The 20504-nt window shown below is 37.9% G+C and overlaps 1 protein-coding gene and 1 long non-coding RNA gene across 2 annotated transcripts in view; one reads left to right on the top strand and one right to left on the bottom strand.

Moving 5' to 3' along the window:
* The window catches only part of LOC140141949 (glycine receptor subunit alpha-3-like), a 274144-nt gene that overhangs the window by 29667 nt on the left and 223973 nt on the right, over positions 1–20504 (bottom strand). Inside the window, exon 2 of the mRNA XM_072163842.1 lies at positions 16243–16325. Coding sequence (XP_072019943.1) covers positions 16243–16325 — 83 coding nt within the window. The remainder of the gene's footprint in view (positions 1–16242; positions 16326–20504) is intronic.
* Positions 4808–8432, top strand: LOC140141837 (uncharacterized). Its single transcript, XR_011857467.1, has 2 exons — positions 4808–4841; positions 6441–8432. It is a non-coding gene; the product is annotated as an uncharacterized lncRNA (long non-coding RNA).

Genomic DNA, 20504 nt, shown 5'->3' with positions numbered 1-20504 from the left:
AGTAATACTCGCAGAAAATGAGTGTATAAAAGTTTGTGAAGGAGTGAACTTAGCGAACGTCGACTAAAATATGACCAGGGACAGGCGATTTGCGCTGAAAAAAATTGCGCGGAATTGCGCGGAACTCTTTTTTCAGTGCATGTATCATGTATCCCTGCCCATAGGAAAAAAATAGCAAATTGCGCGCAAATCGCCTGTCCCTGAATATGACCACTAAGGAGAAAGATCACTTCTTGTTGCTTTGAAAAAGACAACACAATCCATTGTTCAAAAATCAATATTTCGCTGCCAGCTATTGATTCGAGACGGCCATTTATTTCTGTCCACTTTGCTGTTTGAAATTCTGAAACCCCTGTGCTCAAGTACGCATCAAATTCTTTCCCGCGGGTGTTCGTATGTTTTTATTTCCCCGTTTGTGAACTGATTTCCGTAAATTAGTTGGTTTTAATATGCGTACACATATGTATTGAATATTTTGAACTGGTTTCGATGAAGTAAGGGACCGTTCACAAACACTTGATGCAAAAAGGGGGCCCTGAAAATTTTGACCCTCCTAAGGGGGGGGCTGAAAAAATGACCACAAATTTTCCTGGAAAAATTGAGTTTATATGCTTTTCTATGGGGTTGACCCATAATTTTCATGTCAAATTTTTTTTTGCATCAGGCCCCCCTTATAAATGTTTGTGAACGGTCCCTAATATCGAATAAAAATATCAGTGAAATCGTGCAATGTCGGTCAACCTGTTTGTGATTATTCATATATTGCGTCCCCTACAGAGACAATGACATATTTTGTTTATGATTTGTAAATATGTAATTCATGTCCCGGATGTATATCCAGGAAATAGTCAGTAGTAATCGCTCGGGGTAGTTGTCAATATGTATGACCATTATTTATTTCTAATTGTGATATTCCAATGTAGGTGCAGTTTATCTTGGTAGGAGAGAGAGTGCATTTCAAATTTGAAAAACACGCCTGTTTCTTTGTTTGTTAAAATGTGTTGTCTGTGTTTTGAAGAATAAAAAACATAATTTAAGGCTAGTGAGTTTTAAATAATGTTTTGGAGATAATAGCAATTGAGCGTGTCCAAGTGGGTCTTAAATCACTGTAACTTGTAGCTAAAATCTACTTCGACGAAACAAAAGCGAATACTCTCTGAAAATAATAGTTTTAAAAAATGCCACTTTTAGATGATCCTAAAAGTTGCAAACAAAAATGATATATTTTAATTATTTTTTCCCATTTGACCTGACGTTGCGTTAAGGGGGTACTACACCCATGTGGTAAATTTGTGACTATTTTTGTATTTTTCTCAAAAAATAATAACACACTGGTAACAAAATGTATTATTGGGGCAAGGAATACAATTACTACACTGAAATTTCAGTGACTCAAGACAAGCGGTTCAGTATATATGATAGGAAATGAGGTACATCTTAGCGGTACCTTATTTCTTATCATAAAGAACAAACCGCTTGTCTTGGGTCTCTGAAATTCCAGTGTAGTAATTGGATTCCTTGCCCCTATGATATACATAAATTTAGTTTCAAGTGTGTTATTAGTTTTTGAGAAAAATGCAAAAATAGACACAAATTTAACGAGGGGTGTAGTACCCCCTTAAAGGGTCTAATTATGTGCTAATATTTAATCGCCTAAAGCATCCAAGTAATATCTACTTAAAGTCATCTGCGAAAGACGTGTTCGCATGGTACACTTTTCCATCGGTAGAGCAACATTCTTATTGTAATGTTATTATTCAAATTAAATTTTTCAAATTTAGTTTTGATTATCCCAGTCAACCTCATAAACCTATGCAGTCCAGACCACTGTGCCAATTTTCTTGTAATCTAAAGGTAGTTTAAAGTTTATAACTTTCTTACGTTTACACCTTACATAATGATAATGACTAGTAAACACAAGATCACGAGGCTTACTGAATGCCTAATTTAAACCACGAGCTAGTTCTCCATCTCAAAGGGAAAAGACAAAAGCGTTATGCACATAAGGTAGTAAGTGCATATTAATAACAAAGTACTTATATCCTTATTACTTTGTCACGACCAGATGAAACTTAATGATGATAGAAGCCTTTTTAATTTGAAATGCATGAAAAGACATTTCGTAGGGGTTTGATTGTATCCCCTTGCAGGTGCTTGCAGCAAGTTATTAACTTTGAAGCTTAGTTTCCTCCTCTCGGATTTTTAAAGGTATCATTTGATTGAGATGCCATATCGTTGATGAACTGTGCAAATTAAAGCAAGTACAAGCATTACTTTTCTGGTTTAATTTGTTCTTGCACATCCTGGTAATGTTCTGCTCCTCGACAAAATAGTACAAATCAGGGGGGGTAGGACGTCCACTCGCAAACTGGCAACCCACTTTGGCGATCGCAAAAAGTGACTTCCGGGTTCTGCGGAAAATGTAAACAAACCAACTCGTCGGTACGTGTGCTGAGCTGTGCTGTGTTGTGTAGAAATCAAGTAAACTCTCGGTAAAACTACATTGTGGATTAAATAGACCTTTTTCTTACCTCCAATCCAACTTTGGTCAACAATGTTATGACCAACCCGGGGATTAGTGACCATGACGGAATCCCCATGATTGACATGGCAACATCTCCTAAGCTTTTGAAATCTAAGCCTAGAAAAGTGTACAAATACCAAAAAGCCAATAATGAAGGGTTGAAGAAAGATTTTATCAATCTCAGCTCCAAAATTTTGGGCTCAAATTCTTCCACTGTTGAGGATGATTGGAAATTGTTTAAAGAAGGTATATTTCAGGCAATGGACACACATTCCCTCAAATTATTCTTCAAAAAAGAATAATACCCCATGGATCTCACCGAGCATCCGTAGGAAGTTGAGGAAAAAGCAAAGAATCTTTAACAAAGCTAGAAAATCTGGTAATGAAACTGACAAACAAAATTTCAGAAACATCCGTAAAGAAGTACAAAAAGACACTAAGGTGGCATACTGGAGATGGGTAAGATTCTCATGCATTGAGTCCCCTAAGCAATTCTGGAGCTTCGTGAAGAAGTTACGCAACGATAGTGTGGGCATTCCTGCTCTTAGAAGCAATGGCTCACTTATTAGTGATAGTGTTGGAAAAGCTGAAATCCTAAATCACCAGTTTGAATCGGTCTTTACCAATGAAAACCCTACCGATAACCTGCCCAAACAACAGTGTTATCCACCAATGCCTGATTTTGAAATATCCCAGGATGGGGTATTCAAATTACTGAATGATCTGGAAGTTAACAAGGCCCCAGGGCCGGACGGCATCCCAGCAAAAATCCTGAAATCTTTTGCCAAAGAACTCACACCGGCGTTGACACACATTTTCAGGAAGTCTTTAGACACAGGGTCCCTTCCTTCAGACTGGCTCACAGCTAACATCACCCCAATTTTTAAAAAAGGGTCAGAGCCACTGCATCAAATTACAGGCCTGTGTCTTTGACACCTATTTGTTGTAAACTGTTAGAACACATACTTCATAGCCAAATTATGCACCACTTTAATAATTTCAATGTCCTATCGGACAGGCAACACGGCTTCCGCCGTGGTCACTCGTGTGAGAGCCAATTAATCCTTACTGTCAACGACCTTGCTGAAGCCCTTGATTCCAAAACATCTGTCGATATGGTAATCATGGACTTCAGCAAGGCGTTCGACACGGTTCCTCACCAGAGGCTGCTTTACAAGTTAGAAAAATATGGTATAACCGACAGGACTCATACATGGGTAAAAAATTTTTTAACACAGCGGAAACAGAGAGTTGTCGTGGATGGTGATCATTCACAGTGGGTGCCAGTTAGATCAGGCGTTCCCCAAGGCACCGTCCTCGGCCCCTTATTGTTCTTAGCATATATAAACGACCGCCCTGGTAACATCTCGTCGGAGGTTCGTTTATTTGCTGATGACTGTGTATTATATCGCCCCATCCACGACAACTCTGATGTTTCTCGCCTTCAATCTGATCTTGATACCTTGCATATGTGGCAAAACAACTGGCAAATGCAATTTAATGCCAGTAAGTGTTTCACACTTAAATTGTCACATTCTAGAAGTAAGACTACCCATCAGTACAAACTAGGGCAGTCTGTGTTGCAAGAAACGGACTCACACTCATATCTGGGTATTCAAATAACAAATAATCTTAAATGGGATAACCACATCAATCATGCCATCTCAAAAGCCAATCGAGTTCTAGGGGTAGTGCGTAGAAATTTGCATCCGTGTACCACTGAACTCAAATCAACTGCCTATAAGGCATTAGTGCGGCCGCACCTAGAGTATTGCGGAACCGTATGGGATCCGGCAACTAAAGAACACATACTTAAATTGGAGGCGGTGCAACGAAAAGCTGCAAGATTTGCCTGCAGAGATTACGACCAATATAGTAGTGTCACTAAAATGTTGACACAACTTGAATGGGACTCACTACAACTGCGTCGACAAGCTAGTCGCCTCACTCTGTTACACAAAACCACCACAGGTCAGGTCGCCATACCGGCTCAAAATTTCTCATACCAGTCACCCGCCCCACTCGCCGTCAAAACGTCAAGGCATTTAACAGACCACGAGCCAACAAGAACTGTCTCAGAGACTCATTTTTTCCAAAAACAATCAATGAGTGGAATACCCTGCCTAACAACATCATTAACATCGAAACAGCGGAAGCATTCAAACAAGAAGTAACCAACCACCTAAGAAAACAGCAAAAACTCCAAGATTAATAGCTCTCTCAGCGCTCTCACATTCCTTTGCGTTTGGCTTCAGAAGAGGCGTTGCGGAGTATTACGTCAAAGTCAAATCTGTGTGGCAGTTTTGGATGCTGTAAAGTGAGTATACCATACGTATATTAAGTTGTCTCAGCGAGCTACATGCATGACTAGTTTGCGTCCCGGTTTGTGACTGTGCTGTGCTGTGCTGTGTACATGTTGCAGTGTCTAGTTCTACACAGTATGAATTACATTGCCATGATTGCAGTACATGTAATTGCTCGTAGCAATTTGAATAGTGTAGTAAACCGGGGTAAGTCAGCTCCACAACACAAGTTAATTATTGGTGTTACTAAATAAATTCTTTTTCTTACAGTAACAACGAGTCATAAGTTCCATTTCATTAAACCTACGACCAGTACCCTTCGTAAGGATTTACTACAGGGACCCTTCGGAAAGTTAATCTATAGCTACATGTAAAATAATATATTCTCGATCATGAGTGTTCAATTTGTACGCAACAGTAAATTGCGTCGAGCGCACAATGCTTGCCACTCACGCTTTAACGCGATCGACAGCAACATTCAGAACCAACCAATCACAGCCTTGGGGGCACAGTGTCGCTAGGCAGCTGACTCGAGGTCAAGGGCATGTCACGCTAGCGTGTTATTCCATGAAAAGTGCAACATACGCAGTGCACGCAGTAAGTAAAGAAGCTCATGATCGAGAAATTATTATTACAGCTATAGTATTGGGTATTCGTAACTTAACGAATACCCACTTTACGAAGGATCTCTGTAAAATCCCTATTACTTACGAAGGGTACCGTTCTTAAGTAAATTGAACTTACAACTTGTCGTTGGTTACAAACAATTTTGAGACTTGTGAAGCTTTGTATATATAAAAGTTAAGTGAAATGGTAGTGTTAAAACAAGTCACAGTGACTGGCATGTCAGCATCGATCAGAATCGCAAGCACTCAGACCCCCAGCGACCCTACATGGAAATTTAGCCCGAAACCTCATGACCTTTTCTTTCCTATCCTCACACAAATGGGACACCTTCCTACACATCCGTGGCATGCGCAAAGGGGGTCCCCCACTTTTGTTGTTCATTCAGGCGAAATGCACCTATTCGGGGGAAATCACAGGGTTACCAATTATGGTGAGCGAAGGGAGACAAAAATTTGAGCCTTCAGGGGAAATTGAGAATCGTCCCCCTCACTTTTGAAAAGCTGTGTACACCATGTCTGCATTTGTGATTGGGCCAGTTTCTGGGAAGAGACTATAATTTCAGTCACAATTTTGGTCACCTTACACCTTCAAATATGTGCTCAAAATTTATACTGATGTAAAGAAAAAGATTTCTTTATTTTCTAACTTCATGTGAGGTAATTAAGTTACTAAGTTGTGACTTTGTATTTTATTGATATTTTATTTTTCTGTGTGCCTCTTCTGGCTGTGATGTACCCCTCACACATTTGTGTGGAGAATATGTCAGTGGAAGTTGGAGCTAAGACGGCATCTCAAACTGGTACCTTAAACTGCTTTGAAATGGATTTCAAATGTTGTCGCTAACAGTGGTATTTTCATAATCACTTGCACCACTTTGCCAATGTTTGCCACCAGCAGTCTCCCAGAATATCGTTGTATCCCAGTGTATCATTTTCGATGTGAAACAATAAAAAATATGTTATTGTATTTCTTTTTTAAATTTACAGGTTGGTGTGATGTGTGGTAAGCCAAAAGATTGACCAAGCCCTGGAAACCGATAACTCATCAGGCAACTGGTAGTCAGCAATATAAAGGAACCACATTTAGCATATTGAGATTGAAACCGAGTCTGTGTACTGGTGTACTACAGTGCCATTTGTGGCAACAAGCACTCGACAAGTAACTTTTAGATTTTACATTCCAATTTACAAATTAAATCTAAGCAGTGGACTGTGGCAACAAGTGTTTAAGGATTAATAATATGAAGCTCAGTTACACTACCTGATTCCTATTGGGCCACCTGCACAGGTGCACCATCGCCGAGGTACATGTACTTGGCTGGTACTGTGCAGTACCAGGTGAGTACCAGTGCAGTACCACTGTTGGTGGATCCTGCAGTGGCAGTATTGGTACTGTGTAGATACTCTGTGTGTACCAGCCTGGTGCCTTGGCGATGGTGTACCTGTGCAGGCCGAAATAGGAATCTTGTAGTGATAGATTGGATAGACAGCTGAGAACATCATGCTTATAAGCTTTTAGGCTTTGGTTGAGCAATTTGTTCTCGGTTAAAAAAACCAAGAATAGTCATATTATGATTCAACCTAGCCTCGTTTCGAGGTGTCTGTGCTCTTGATCGTGTTTTTTATATTTTCCTTTTTTTTTTTCCCCGATTTATTTTTTTATTCATGTGTCTTCATATCCTGTCCACCCACCTCTGATCTGTACATGACAACCAGTTTTTATGTCTTACTCACGTTACTGGACGGCAAGAAATAATTAGAAGTCTAGGGCGGCAAGAAATAATTAATAGAAGGAGCCTACAATACATGAATAATAAAATAAACCAAGAAGCAAAAAAAAAAAAAAGGAAAAAATAGAAAAAAGCACACCATCCCAGAGCCCAGACGCTTCAAACTGAGGCTAGATACAACCTAATTAGTAGTTCTCCATCCCCCAATTAGTGCCCCACACTGTAAACTCTTTGAAAGGTGCAACTTTCAAACCCAATTCATCCATAGAGGTACCGGGTATGTCGAGTGCAGATCCGTCGGAACACGCTTTTCATTACGGAATAAATGCTAACCTCATCGTGACATCATCCAAGCAGCAAAGTTCATTTCCCATTGAAGCGTTATCCAACAGATCTGCATGTGGACGATTCTACATAGCACCGTTCCACCATATGCAAGGAGAGCCTCAATCTGACAGCATACATGAATGGGAATTGAACCAGTCATATTACGTTGTGTAATGTTACGTAATACTTCCCATTCATGTCAATTGCCAGTTTGAGGCTCTCCTTGCATATGGCAGGAGTGTGCAATGGGTGAATGGGCCACTTCAAATTCAGTGCACCTTCAGCATGTAATTGGTACAAAACAAAACCATCTGGTCATTGTTACATCTGTTTACAGCTCAAGTTATTTTGAAATACTCCCAGCTAACTCGAGTCATGTGGCAATAGATGGCCTTGTGATCAGCAAACTGAGCTAGTTCTACATGAAATGTAGAACTTCCGGTATCCACCTGTTGTTACGAAAATCATTTTACTTCATTTAAAAAGGTTTCAAGACCTTTCATTTCACTTCTTTGTGGTTTCATAAGGCTGTACAATTTTTTTTCTGTGTTTCCGGTAACATTAGTGTTGGAATTAACTCTCTACGGTTGGCCAAATATTTTATTTTATGAGAAGATTTTGAATTATGAACACATGCTGTTGCAAAAAAAAAATGGGTTGATCTGCAAAATTAAATGCAAATGGACATTAAAGATGAGAGAAGAATGACTACAATCAAGACTTAGTAGAACCATGCTATAATATAAAAAGAACATTTTATTAAACCTCTAGTTACATGGTATCTGAAGATTTACTTTACATTATTGAAGGGAACTTGGGTAACTTTTAACACAAATACTGGTATTACTATTACAGATGATGTTAACAATCATGACTTTGTATGTGTAAAAATGAAAATAATAATATTAAATTAAAAACATAATCATTTGCTTTGCTTGAATTTACTTCAGTGTTGCATTTGAGTAGGAACAAGAGCACCAATGGTGCTGTAGCTCATTTGTTATGGGTTATGGTCAGGAATGCCATGCATAGCTATGTATAGCCATGCATAGCTATGTATAGCCATGCATAGCTATGTATAGCCATGCATAGCTATGTTTAGCCATGTATAGCTATGTATAGCCATGCATAGTATACAAGTATATACTGCCATGAGAGGTTCTGGTTAAAACTATGGGCCAGAGTTGAGACCAATAGTACTGTTTTCATGAGGGGTGCAGCCCTGAAGGAAAATAGTATTAATTGATCTCAAAGAGGGAGCATAGTTTTAACCAGAACTTCTAATAAAGGCAGTATATATTTGTTTTATATACTTCATTAATATATTCTTTGTTCAATGATAAAAGAAAATTATTTGACGTTTAGACTCTCCAGCTTCTATCCTGTTTAAGCACAACCTATATTTTGCCCTTCAAACAAATCGAATAGGCTAAAATTGGGCTAACCAATTACAGCAGCGCGAAATTACGTTATGGCAGTTTCGCGTGCGTGAACTGTTCCATCGCATCGAATGTGCGCACGCGGAAGGCATGGTCAAAAGTACTATTTACGGCTTGGAGGTACTATTTACAGCTCTTCAGGGACATTGAAAATACTATTTACGGCTTTGAGGTACTATTTACGGATGGGCATACTGATGGTAGAACTATTTTTGGTCATGTGATCCACTTTTGACCAATCAATGAACAAGAATATATTAATGAAGTATATAACTATGTATAGACATGCATAGCTATGTATAGCCATGTATAGCTATGTATAGCCATGCATAGCTATGTATAGCTATGTATAGCCATATGTTACCATGTCATAGCCATGTATAGCTATGTATAGCCATGTATAGCTATGTATAGCCATGTATAGCTATGTATAGCCATGTATAGCTATGTATAGCCATGTATAGCTATGTATAGCCATGTATAGCTATGTATAGCCATATGTTACCATGTCATAGCCACATATAGCCATGTATAGCTATGTATAGCCATGTATAGCTATGTATAGCCATGTATAGCTATGTACACAGGGCTGCCATCTTTGAAAAACACATCAGTATTCTCAAACCTCAAAATCAGTATTTTCCATACAAAATCAGCATTTTGAAAATAAACAATGGTATCATACTCTGCATAGTTCAGTAGCAGAGAAGATGGGTTGCCAATTTTTTCTTTGCTGATTATTGCTGTATGGATTGGAAGTATGGTTGGATTGGTTGGTTGACAACCTTGGGAAATTTGAAAATTCCAGTCAAAATTAAAAATAGCTCAAAAAGGAGATGCATAATTTGACCTACTTGGGGGCTTTCATTCCAGTTTTATGTGTATGAGCCAAAAAAAAGGACCAAGGTTAAATATAAATGTAAACAAATTAAAATTGTTTATAAATTGCTTAAAAGTGACTGATAAGTCATTCAAATTGTCATTTGGTATTTTTGAAATGAGAAATTTGGCAAAAAAACCAACTAAGAAAACAGCAGTATTGATGAAGTTAAAGCCCCATTCAAATACATGTATCTAATTTAAATACTGTCAGTATTAATTACAGATTCATGTATAATGCTTTATTTTGTCTTAAATACACATCTTGCGGCTGAACCACTAGCAGGCTATGTTAGTACATCTATGGCAATGACAAAGGTACTAAAATCTGAATTTTGATGATCAGTTTTACGATTGTCCGGATGAGCAACTCACCGAATGGGCCACTACCTACTTCCTTTGTTACATAGTTAAAGAGTCATTCCAGGTGATGCAACATTTTCTTTTAATAATAAACAATTATTTGAAATCAAGTTGTGAGACCAGTTTCATCAAAATTGAAGCATTTGCTGTTTTCCTTCACCCCCAGGAGAGGTACTCATAAATTAGTCACAAAGTTAGCCAGACTTTGACATAATGCCATTTTTTTCTCAACTGCTGAGAACTTTGTGACAAATCCGTAGGTTGAATATTCCATTGAGCTCCATTGAATAACCAACAAGAATTGTTTCCTATGTCCATGGTATAGCCATCACAAGGTCCATTTTCCAAACCATCATGCATGCTTCCTGTAAAAAAAACCAAAAAACCAAGAATAATAACAATAATTTTACATATCATAAAAATTAAAAAGAAAACATTTTTAATTGATTTAATTAGCCTCTGGATGATCAATTAACTTGAGATACTGTAATACATTATCATCTCCATATAATTTTAATAAGATAATTTATCATCGCCATTTAATATCTTGAGATGATTTGATATAATTTATTATTTTTTTGAGATGATGTATTTTTTTGAGATAATTTGTTATCTTGACTTGAGATTTATCAATTAAACTTATCTTAAGATAATTTCTTGAGACATTTATATCCAGATAAAAGATAACAAATTACTTTGAAATAATCAATTATTTTGAGATAAGTTATCTTATTATTTCAAGATAATTTATCTCAAGATTATCTTAACATATTTATCTCCAGATAAAAAAGATTTGTTTGTATTTTTTGAGTGATTTATCTCAAGATAATTTGTTATCAATTATCTCAAGATGATTTATTACTTGAGATTTATCAATTAAACTTATCTTAAGATAATTTCTTGAGACATTTATATCCAGATAAAAGATAACAAATTACTTTGAAATAATCAATTATTTTGAGATAAGTTATCTTATTATTTCAAGATAATTTATCTCAAGATTATCTTAACATATTTATCTCCAGATAAAAAAGATTTGTTTGTATTTTTTGAGTGATTTATCTCAAGATAATTTGTTATCAATTATCTCAAGATGATTTATTATCTTGAGATATTTATCTCTGGACAAAAAGATGTTTTTATGGAGATATTTATCTTGAGATAATTGTCTCAGGATAATGGAATAACTCAGAATAATTGATCATCTGAAGATAATTGATCATCTGAAGATAATTGATCATCTGAAGATAATTGATCATCTGAAGATAATTGATTATCTCAAGATAATTATCTCTGTCTCAAGATAATTTATGATCAAGATAATTTACTATCAAGATAATTTATGATCTCCAGATAAAAAAAATCTTGAGATAATGTATTTTCTCGAGTTTAATTTTTTTCGACAAGTTAATTTATTATCTCGAGATAAAAAGATTATGGAGATATTTATCTTGAGATAATTGATTATTTTCATATATTTATCACAAGATAATTGATTATCTCAGGATAACTGATCATCTGAAGATAAAAATTGATTATCTCAAGATGATTATCTCAAGATAATTTATGATCAAGACAATTTACTATCAAGATCATTTATGATCTCCAGATAAAAAACATCTTGAGATAACGTACCGGGTATTTTCTCAAGATAATTTGTTACCTTGACAAGATAATTTATTATCTTGAGATATTTATTTCTGGACAAAAAGATAATGGAGATATTTATCTTGAAATAATTTATTATTTTCATATAATTTATCTCAAGATAATTGTCTCAGGATAATGGATTATCTCAGAATATTTGATTAACTCAGAATAATTGATTAACTCAGAGTAATTGATTATCTCAGGATAATTGATTATCTCAGGATAATTGATTATCTCAGGATAATTGATTATCTCAGGATAATTGATTATCTCAGGATAATTGAGAAGCTCAAGATAATTGAGTAGCTCAAGATAATTTATGATCAAGATCAATTTGGTCTTTTGGGGGACATTGACAGGACAGGAAAATTCTCCATGGGGCCAGGATTTTATATTTTGGTCAGGGCTTGCTATTCAAACTTCAAAGACAAAGATTCCTCATCCTGCTTGGAAGTTGACGGACAGCGACTTGGGAAAATTCCCTGAGGTATGGGGCCGGGGACTCCCCATTCAAAAATGCCCTGCCCTGTTCTACATAAGTCGGCGAAGCATAATAGTCCATTTAAATTTCTCAAGAGAGTGACATCGGTGCAAACTCCAGTAGGCTACTATTTTTTTAATCGGATGAGTTGGCTCAAATTACTGCTGTGTTTTTACATGCATTTAAAAGCCATAAAGCCTACTACAAAAAACATTAAAGTGCAAATCTCTCTCTCTCGCGGACAGAAGTCAATGGGCAATGGTGGGAGAATTTGAGCCCTGTCCAGCATATACAATATACATGTACATGTCCAGATCACTAGCTAGTAGGGGATTATGGTTATTGATCCAGCTCCCCGTACTACAATTTTAAGGGGTGGTGCAATAATTATGTGTACCCCCGTTTTAAATTTGGGTTCACCAAAATCTTGCATGTGTAAGGGGGGCAAAGATTTTTGGCACGTCAAAAGGGGGCAAAGGATTTTCGGCACGTCGAAAGGGGGGGCAAAGATTTTTGGCATGGCCAAAGGGGGGCAAGCGTTTTTGGCAGACCATTTTGAGAATTCACCCCCAGGGTACACATAATTATTGCACCACCCCTAAGTGGCTGTGCAATAATTATGATGTCCCCCGGGGTGTAAAATGTCCAAACCGCTCGCCAAAAGTCACTTGCCCCCCCCCCTCGGCCCGCCAAAATCGCTGCCCCCCCTTGAAAATGGCAGATTTTTGGAATCCCAATTTGCAAACCTTATAAATGGTCTTGATTGATGTATGTTGCGAGTGCAGCGAGCTGGAAAATTTGCATATTTAAGCGTTTCTGTACTGTTTTCCTAAGCCTTTTATAGCGTTTCATTAAAAAGGCGCCACATGAATGTGTGCCAAAAATCACTTATCGGCTTGCCAAAAATTGCTTGCCCCCCCTTCTCGGCGACAAGCCAAAAGGGGGGGGGGCAAGCAATTTTTGGCAAGCCGAGAGGGGGGGCAAGTTCAAGTTTGGCATATGTTCGAAGGGGGGGGCGGCAAAGATTTTTTGGTGGGCAGAGAGGGGGGGCAAGCGATTTTTCACAGGCCGAGAGGGGGGCGAGCCATTTGGAAATTTTACCCCGGGGGGTATTATTGCACAGCCCCTTATAAATGGCCGGGGTCATGCAGCGTGGTCAGGCCAGGTTTAATATACACTGAAAGACAGACAGTGACGTTAATTGTAGACTGATTATTTTATAAACATTGTGCACTGATCAGTGTCATAGCATGCATTGCATTGGATGTGCTCACTGTTGTCTTATTTAATACTTTCTCATTTCTGCATCAGTACATGCAATGATGCAGTGGCAATGGCAGTGCATGTTTATTTTTATATGTACCGACAGTCCCGACACCATCCATGATATGACCCTACGAAAACAGTGAGCTCGAGAAAACGACTCAGTAAAATTACTATACTAATTAATCCATACACTCACCTCAAATATAAAATTATGCTCAAGTTGTCATCACGTTTGTAAACAGAGTTGTCTTTGTTTGTTTGTAAACAGAGGTGCTGACCTATCCGTCGTGCTTCGTTCCGAATTTGTTATTGTGCAGCAGCAAAAACATGGATCTCGCCGTAAACACACCACTTCCCTAAAATTTGTGATCGAGTCTGTATATAATCACGTGTGAAAAATATCGGGGACTAGGGTAAGATCTGGGTTGCTGCAATCCAAGATGACGAATCGCAAATATCCAACTCTTACACAGCATAGAAATAACGATACGTAATACTCTCGTTATGGCAGATGCTTTTCATAGTTAGTAGCAGAGAGCAAATTAAGGGATTTTTAAAAAACGCGCGAAAGTCAAAATTTGACGGTTTTTTACTCAAAATCTACTCGGTGCACATCTTGTGCGCCGGGTAGATTCCTTTAAAATATATTTTACTTTCTCTGTGTAAATTTTTATCTCCCATGGATATCTGGTTTAAAAGAAATTGATCGACACAAGTTATGGCTAAAAACGGACTTTTAGCGGATATATTGCATAGGTTTGTACAGGGCCCAAAATCTACTTTGCCTAAATTTAGTGTTATTTTGTCAATACGATGGGACGTCCTGTGCCGCCTGGTACAAGTAAGAATAATTGAAAAGAGTACATGTAGCATATTTTCTAGCATGGTTCTCAAAACACTCGGCATGTGTAATTGTTCAGTTAAGTGCATCCCCCATCATCACCTTTGTAAATGCTTCATTGAATATACCCAATATGCAAATAAGACTAAGGGTTCGGATTATCTCATTTGTATATTGGGGAATATTGAATGCAGTATTGAAGCAAATACCATTCCTTGGACATATAAGAGAGAGAAAGTTGAACATTAAACGCTTTGTGTTCTTTCATGTTTATCATTCAGTCAAGTACGACTTGTATTATAACCCACATTCTTAAACACTTGAGAACGTTCCTGCAATCTTATTGGTTCTTACCCATGTGATATGACACGATATCACACGGGTCAGCGCGTGTGAATCTACGCGATACGCGTACTCGCTATTTGAACCAATCGGAGGCGCACTGCAACAACGGGACTGATCGATTTTAAGCCCTAGGTAAAATGCAGAATTTAATTTAATTAAAATTTGTAATACTTATGATATTTTTGTTTGAATTAATTGAAGTGTTTAATAATGAGAATAAAGGTATTGTTTATAGCCGCTGTCGTGCATCTATCGTCTCATATAACACGGGCGACATCATTATTTTTGGCGTAAAACAACTCGGCTACGCCTCGTTGTTGTACTTAAAATAATGATGTCGCCTGTGTTATATGAGATGATAGATACACTCCAGCGGCTAAAAACAATACCTTTATTCTCTAAATAGAAATTGGCAATACTGAATGTTTTCCTCCTTGTCGCTTTTTAAAATGATATATTAAATATTTGAAAGCTGTCGCAATCCTTACAGAAGATGTGGCACTGAGTTGAAAGGAGGACATTCAACGCGGACATGTGTATGAGTTCTAATCTCATGAGCAAGACATAAATGGAAACTTGGGTAATTAAGGATGCCGGGAAACAGGCCCGTACACAGGGGAGGGAGGTGCGGGGGTGTGTCGCACCCCCCCCCCCCCCCAACAAAAAATTGCCAAAGTGTACAAAAAGTCCCAAATTGCAGAATATGCGTGCGTCCAAAATGTCCAAATTTATGAAAGAAAGTCCACTTTCGACAATTTCAGCACCCCCTCCTCCAAATCCTGCGTACGGGCCTGCCGGGAAGCGATGTCGGTATTACCAACATTCGGCCTAGGTCACCATTTTTGGGTATGTGTTTGTATACTAAAGCAGTCTGTGTAACTAACTTAGTGGTTAGATCATCGGACTCGCTATCCGAAGGTCTGGTTTCAAATCCCAGCACATGCAGGTATGTCCGGAGTTTCTTCGCTGGATTATCTGCCAATGGTTTCATTGTAATTTTATGTTAAATTTACCAAGTGCGATGCTCATACATAATTATTTTAGCGCAAACAATATAATTTTGTTCACTGTATATGTAAGACAAACAGTTCAAAAAACTCCATTACCAGAGATAATGGACGCGTTGATCAGTATCGGCTAAGTGTTACTTCGGTCTGACGTGGGGACCCGAATGCATCTCACCAGTCCTGAATTACAGGCCCATTCAGTGGCGTAGCCAGCACTTTTTCACAGGGTGGCCGCGCCCCCCCCCCCATCCCCCCTGGCTACGCCACTGTGCCCATGATTGGTAAAGGTCTGTTTCTCACCCTCTAGCCCTCTATATAATACTTGATAAACACTGCCGTAACATCATCAACCCATTTATTAGTTATTTCAGTAGCCAATGAAACTTGTTTCATTTTATTTCAATTCATTTCTAAGGAAATCCTTGTTGTTTTTATTTGGGTTATTTATTATGACAACTTACCGCCATTTGCGGGTCGTACGCGTGAATCGTACCCGATGATTAGATCATCAATAATATCAGAGCCATTCAATATTGAACAATATCTGCAATAAAGCAAAGTATACTTTCGTCATGAATCTGTCTCACTAAAAAAAAGGCAAAACTGAATTTTATACGGTTTTAATACAAGGTGTCAGAGGAAATACACCCCATTGAACTGGTTCGGATTCAGAATCTATGTGGTGCCAATATGACACTATTGAGCATTTTGAAATTAATTACCCCAACTTATTTCGTAGGGTTTTACGGTATATAAAACTTTTTTGTCTACAGTATACGTAAGAACCCCAGTTTTTTTCTTAATGCAATCTATGGTAGTACAGTTTATGTGCCACAAGAGGTCAAGGGTAAATTTCAAAATTGTTCAAAAATAAAACACTTTTACATTTAGACCCCTGTATATTTGGTGTCATTTGTGTCAAGTTGTGAAGCGATCAAGCAAAATCAGTCGGAACTCGGAAATATTGATTTTGAGATATAGCTAAGTAAAGGAACTATTTTCTTTTGTTTCCTCCTGTTTTTTAACTCTTTAATTGCTCATATCTTTGGAACTGGTTGTTCAATATCAATGGGATTTTCTGCAAAATACAGCTTTGTAAATGCTTTTTACTATGCTATTAGAAACTGACAAAATTTACATTCCCGAGTTCCGACTTATTTTGCTTGATCACACAGATTCTGAATCAGTATTCTCGAAGTTACTGAAAATACAAAAAAAAACATTGCGTGGCTTGTACTTTTGCGGTGTCAGCTACGGAACCAGATGACATTAATGGTCACTGTCCAAGACAGAGCAGCTAAAGCAGAACACCGCGTAACTATCAACCGCATTTTGTATCATGCTGACTATAGAGATTTAATTGCAGCGATCGTTAACCGCGCGCAGCGTATCACGCTATAAGCACTTCACGGGTTATACTAGGGTGGCCACAATGCTAGCTATTGTGTGTACCCCTGCCTACATACACAAATGTATGGTGGAAATGTAACAGATTCTGCAGCAGTTGGAAAACTTTTGGGCATATTGAATTCCATATAATTTGTCTCCTAGTAACTTCTGTGCAAACCCGACTACCTAATTAGATAGAAAATATTCTGCTCGTAATGAAGGTGAATATAGCATTTTGTACGGTCACGTTTAAAAAGTTACGCACAAAATAATTTTTTGTCATCAAATAAAACTATTTTCCCAAAGATGTACAATTATGCTATATTTAATTTTACAATCTAGACCCTCAGAGCAACATCCTGTGCGAAAATCAGACAATTTGGTTGTGTAGTTTAGGAAATACAGGCCTTTGAAGGTCATAATTGGCACATAATAGCGCCCTCAATGGTGAAAATCACATATATTTACCTTAAAAGTCCTGGCAAAAGAGTTATTTTTGTGATTTCAGCCATTTTAAAAATGTTGTAAAGAAGCAAATATAGCAATTATGACCCTGGATTTTTTTAATATTTGCATAAATGACCATTAAATAAACAAAAACAATACATCTCATGCCTTCTTTGGCTTTATTCCCATAATTATCGCTCCGTGAATATGCAAATTTATGACAAAATCAGAATTTTCCTAAAAATGGGGTAAAAATTGCCAATTTTGTGAATCTTTAAAAGGCTGTATCTTCGCAACGGATTGTCCGATTGAGTTGATTCAAAAGGTTTTTAAATCATTTTGCAGAAAGAACAATCCTAACAGAAAAAGTAATTCCAGGGGTGGGTTTGAAATTTTCATGTGACCACCCTAGTTATACATTAGGCATGCTCAGGTGGTGGCGGATGCGATATCGCCATTTTTGACGTCGCCATTGTATTAACACATAATCATGAAATCTTCACAAACAATTCTAAATTTGTTACGTGTTGTCAAAACAAAATTATCTTACTCTAAAATCGTTGGGGTGCGACAAAGTACCCCACTGTAAATATGTTGTTTTTTAATTGATAACTGCTAACCGTCTATTTTGAATGTGGTTGTCAGCCTTGTATTTTCGCCAGCCTCGAACGTCACGTGTCGCGTGTCCTATACCTCCTGGGCTTGTTTATAGTAATAATATCGCCCTCTATAGTCAGCATAATACAAAGGGCGGTTGATTAGTAATATGATATTGGGCAGTGTGTGTAAATGATTTCCAGAAATCATGACGTATTAGATACAGTTCATCATTCTTTACGGCCTCGCATTTTAAGCCTGGCTTGACCATTCTTTTGAAGATTCGTTCTATGCCATGATCAAAATGTTTCATCCTTGTTAAGGCCATAATAAACTACATCCTACTGATATTGTTATGGCTGGTTATTCCTGAGATGATTGCTTTTAAATATCACGTCTTGTAGGATTTTTATATCACGCAGATGGGTTGGGGCAAGAAAACAATTAACCTCCTGTCTGAAGCTCTGCAAATCCTGTTTTGAAGCTACGTGTGCTGGAAGGGCATTCTATGTACCAGTATGGGAGGATGATCCTCCGTAGAAGACCAACAATATGTTGTAGACAAGAATGTACAGACTTGACATTTAATATGGAATATTTTTCGCAAAGTTCCGAGACTGGTCTGGTAGAGGTCTGCATAAACCGCACGGGCTAAATATTAACTGGGGTGTGTCAGGATATGGTGTAAAATAATTGTTTGATAGAAGATGTGCTTTAGATATGTTTACATTATGGTGCTCATAGTGTAGCGAATTTGCCTAAAATGGTGGATTTAAGAAGGCTGAATTTGAGCTTTGTGGGGGACACAATTTCGAACTCTATGCAACGTGGTTCTGTTGTTATCAAATTTATAGGGGTTTGAGATGATATTTCTTAAACTTCGTCAGCAACTGGCATTCATCACAGCTGAAATACACTTACAATGTACCAAGTTTTTGAACAGGGGAGGAGCTTAAAATAGGGCTTTTAAAAGCTGTACGTACTCAGAAAGTTTGAATGACCCCCTTGGGTCAAATGTTACAAACTTACCGTACAAAAACAACTGTGCGGATTCCTGGTTGTCCAATGAACTCACACTGTTTCTTTGTGTACAGTAAGTTTATAACATTTGGCCCCAGGGGACCATTCAAATTTCCTGAGTGCATACCACTTTATAGAGCCATATTTGTTAAAGCTCCTCCCACTTTCAAAACTAGTGGATCACAGGTGCATTTCAGTTCTGACGAACACTTATGGTATTCAGGTTCAATAGAATTGCCTCAAACCTCAATAAATTTGATAATATTAGAATAATGTTGCTCAAATTCAGAAATTTTACCCCTACAAAATTCAAATTCATTCTCCTTAAATCCGCCATTTTAGGCTAATTTACTACATTATGAGCGCCATAATATACACTAATGGAAAGCACATTTTCTGTCAAACAATTATTTTGCACCATAACCCGACACACCCCAGTTAATATTTAGCCCGTGCCGTTTATGCAGACCTCTACCAGACCAGTCTTGGAATTTTGCGAAAAAGTATTCCATATTAAATGTCAAGTCTGTAATAAACTCCTCAACAAAAGTTTGGAAAGTTTTTTCAAGCATCTGTATCTCCAATTATTTGTGACATATTCATATCGTGTTGCATATCACTGGATAGCTACAATACTCCCTTTACAATGACACCCCATTTGAAACAATAACATTTTTCACGGCTGAGTACATGCCTTGTGAATGTAGTGGGGTCTCAAAATGAATTTGCCAACTTGACCATTATTCTGTGCAGCAAGCTGCAATCCCATAACTTCACAATCTGGGTCCTAATCCAATCCTCCAAGATGACACCGCTCGCCCCACATAGCCACGGTAGTCAACGACTACCTACAGAATATGGGAGTAGAGTCAAATGGCCTGCCATCAGGCCAGACCCGGGGGCCAGACCTCAACCCGATTGAACACTTGTGGGACCAGCTTGATCGTGCTGTGCGTGCCAAAGAAGCCCATAGGCAACCACATTGAATGACCTGCGACGAATCCTTGTGGAAGAATGGAATTCCATCCCACAGTAACGTGTAACCAGGTCGGTGAGCAGCACGAGGAGAAGGTGCCTGACTATTGTGGCTGCCTGTGGTTTTTCCACCCGCTACTGAGGTTAGTGGCTAGCTTTGTTTGAGCCCCCACTACATTCACAAGGCGTGTACTCAGCCGTGAAAAATGTTGTTGTTTCAAATGGGGTGTCATTGTAAAGGGGAGTATTGTAGCTATCCAGTGATATGCAACACGATATGAATATTTCACAAATA

This window comes from Amphiura filiformis, chromosome 20, assembly GCF_039555335.1.
Source record: "Amphiura filiformis chromosome 20, Afil_fr2py, whole genome shotgun sequence".
Taxonomy (NCBI): Eukaryota; Metazoa; Echinodermata; class Ophiuroidea; order Amphilepidida; family Amphiuridae; genus Amphiura; species Amphiura filiformis.
Note: the sequence above shows the minus strand (reverse complement) of the source record. Positions and strands in the feature narration are given on the sequence as shown.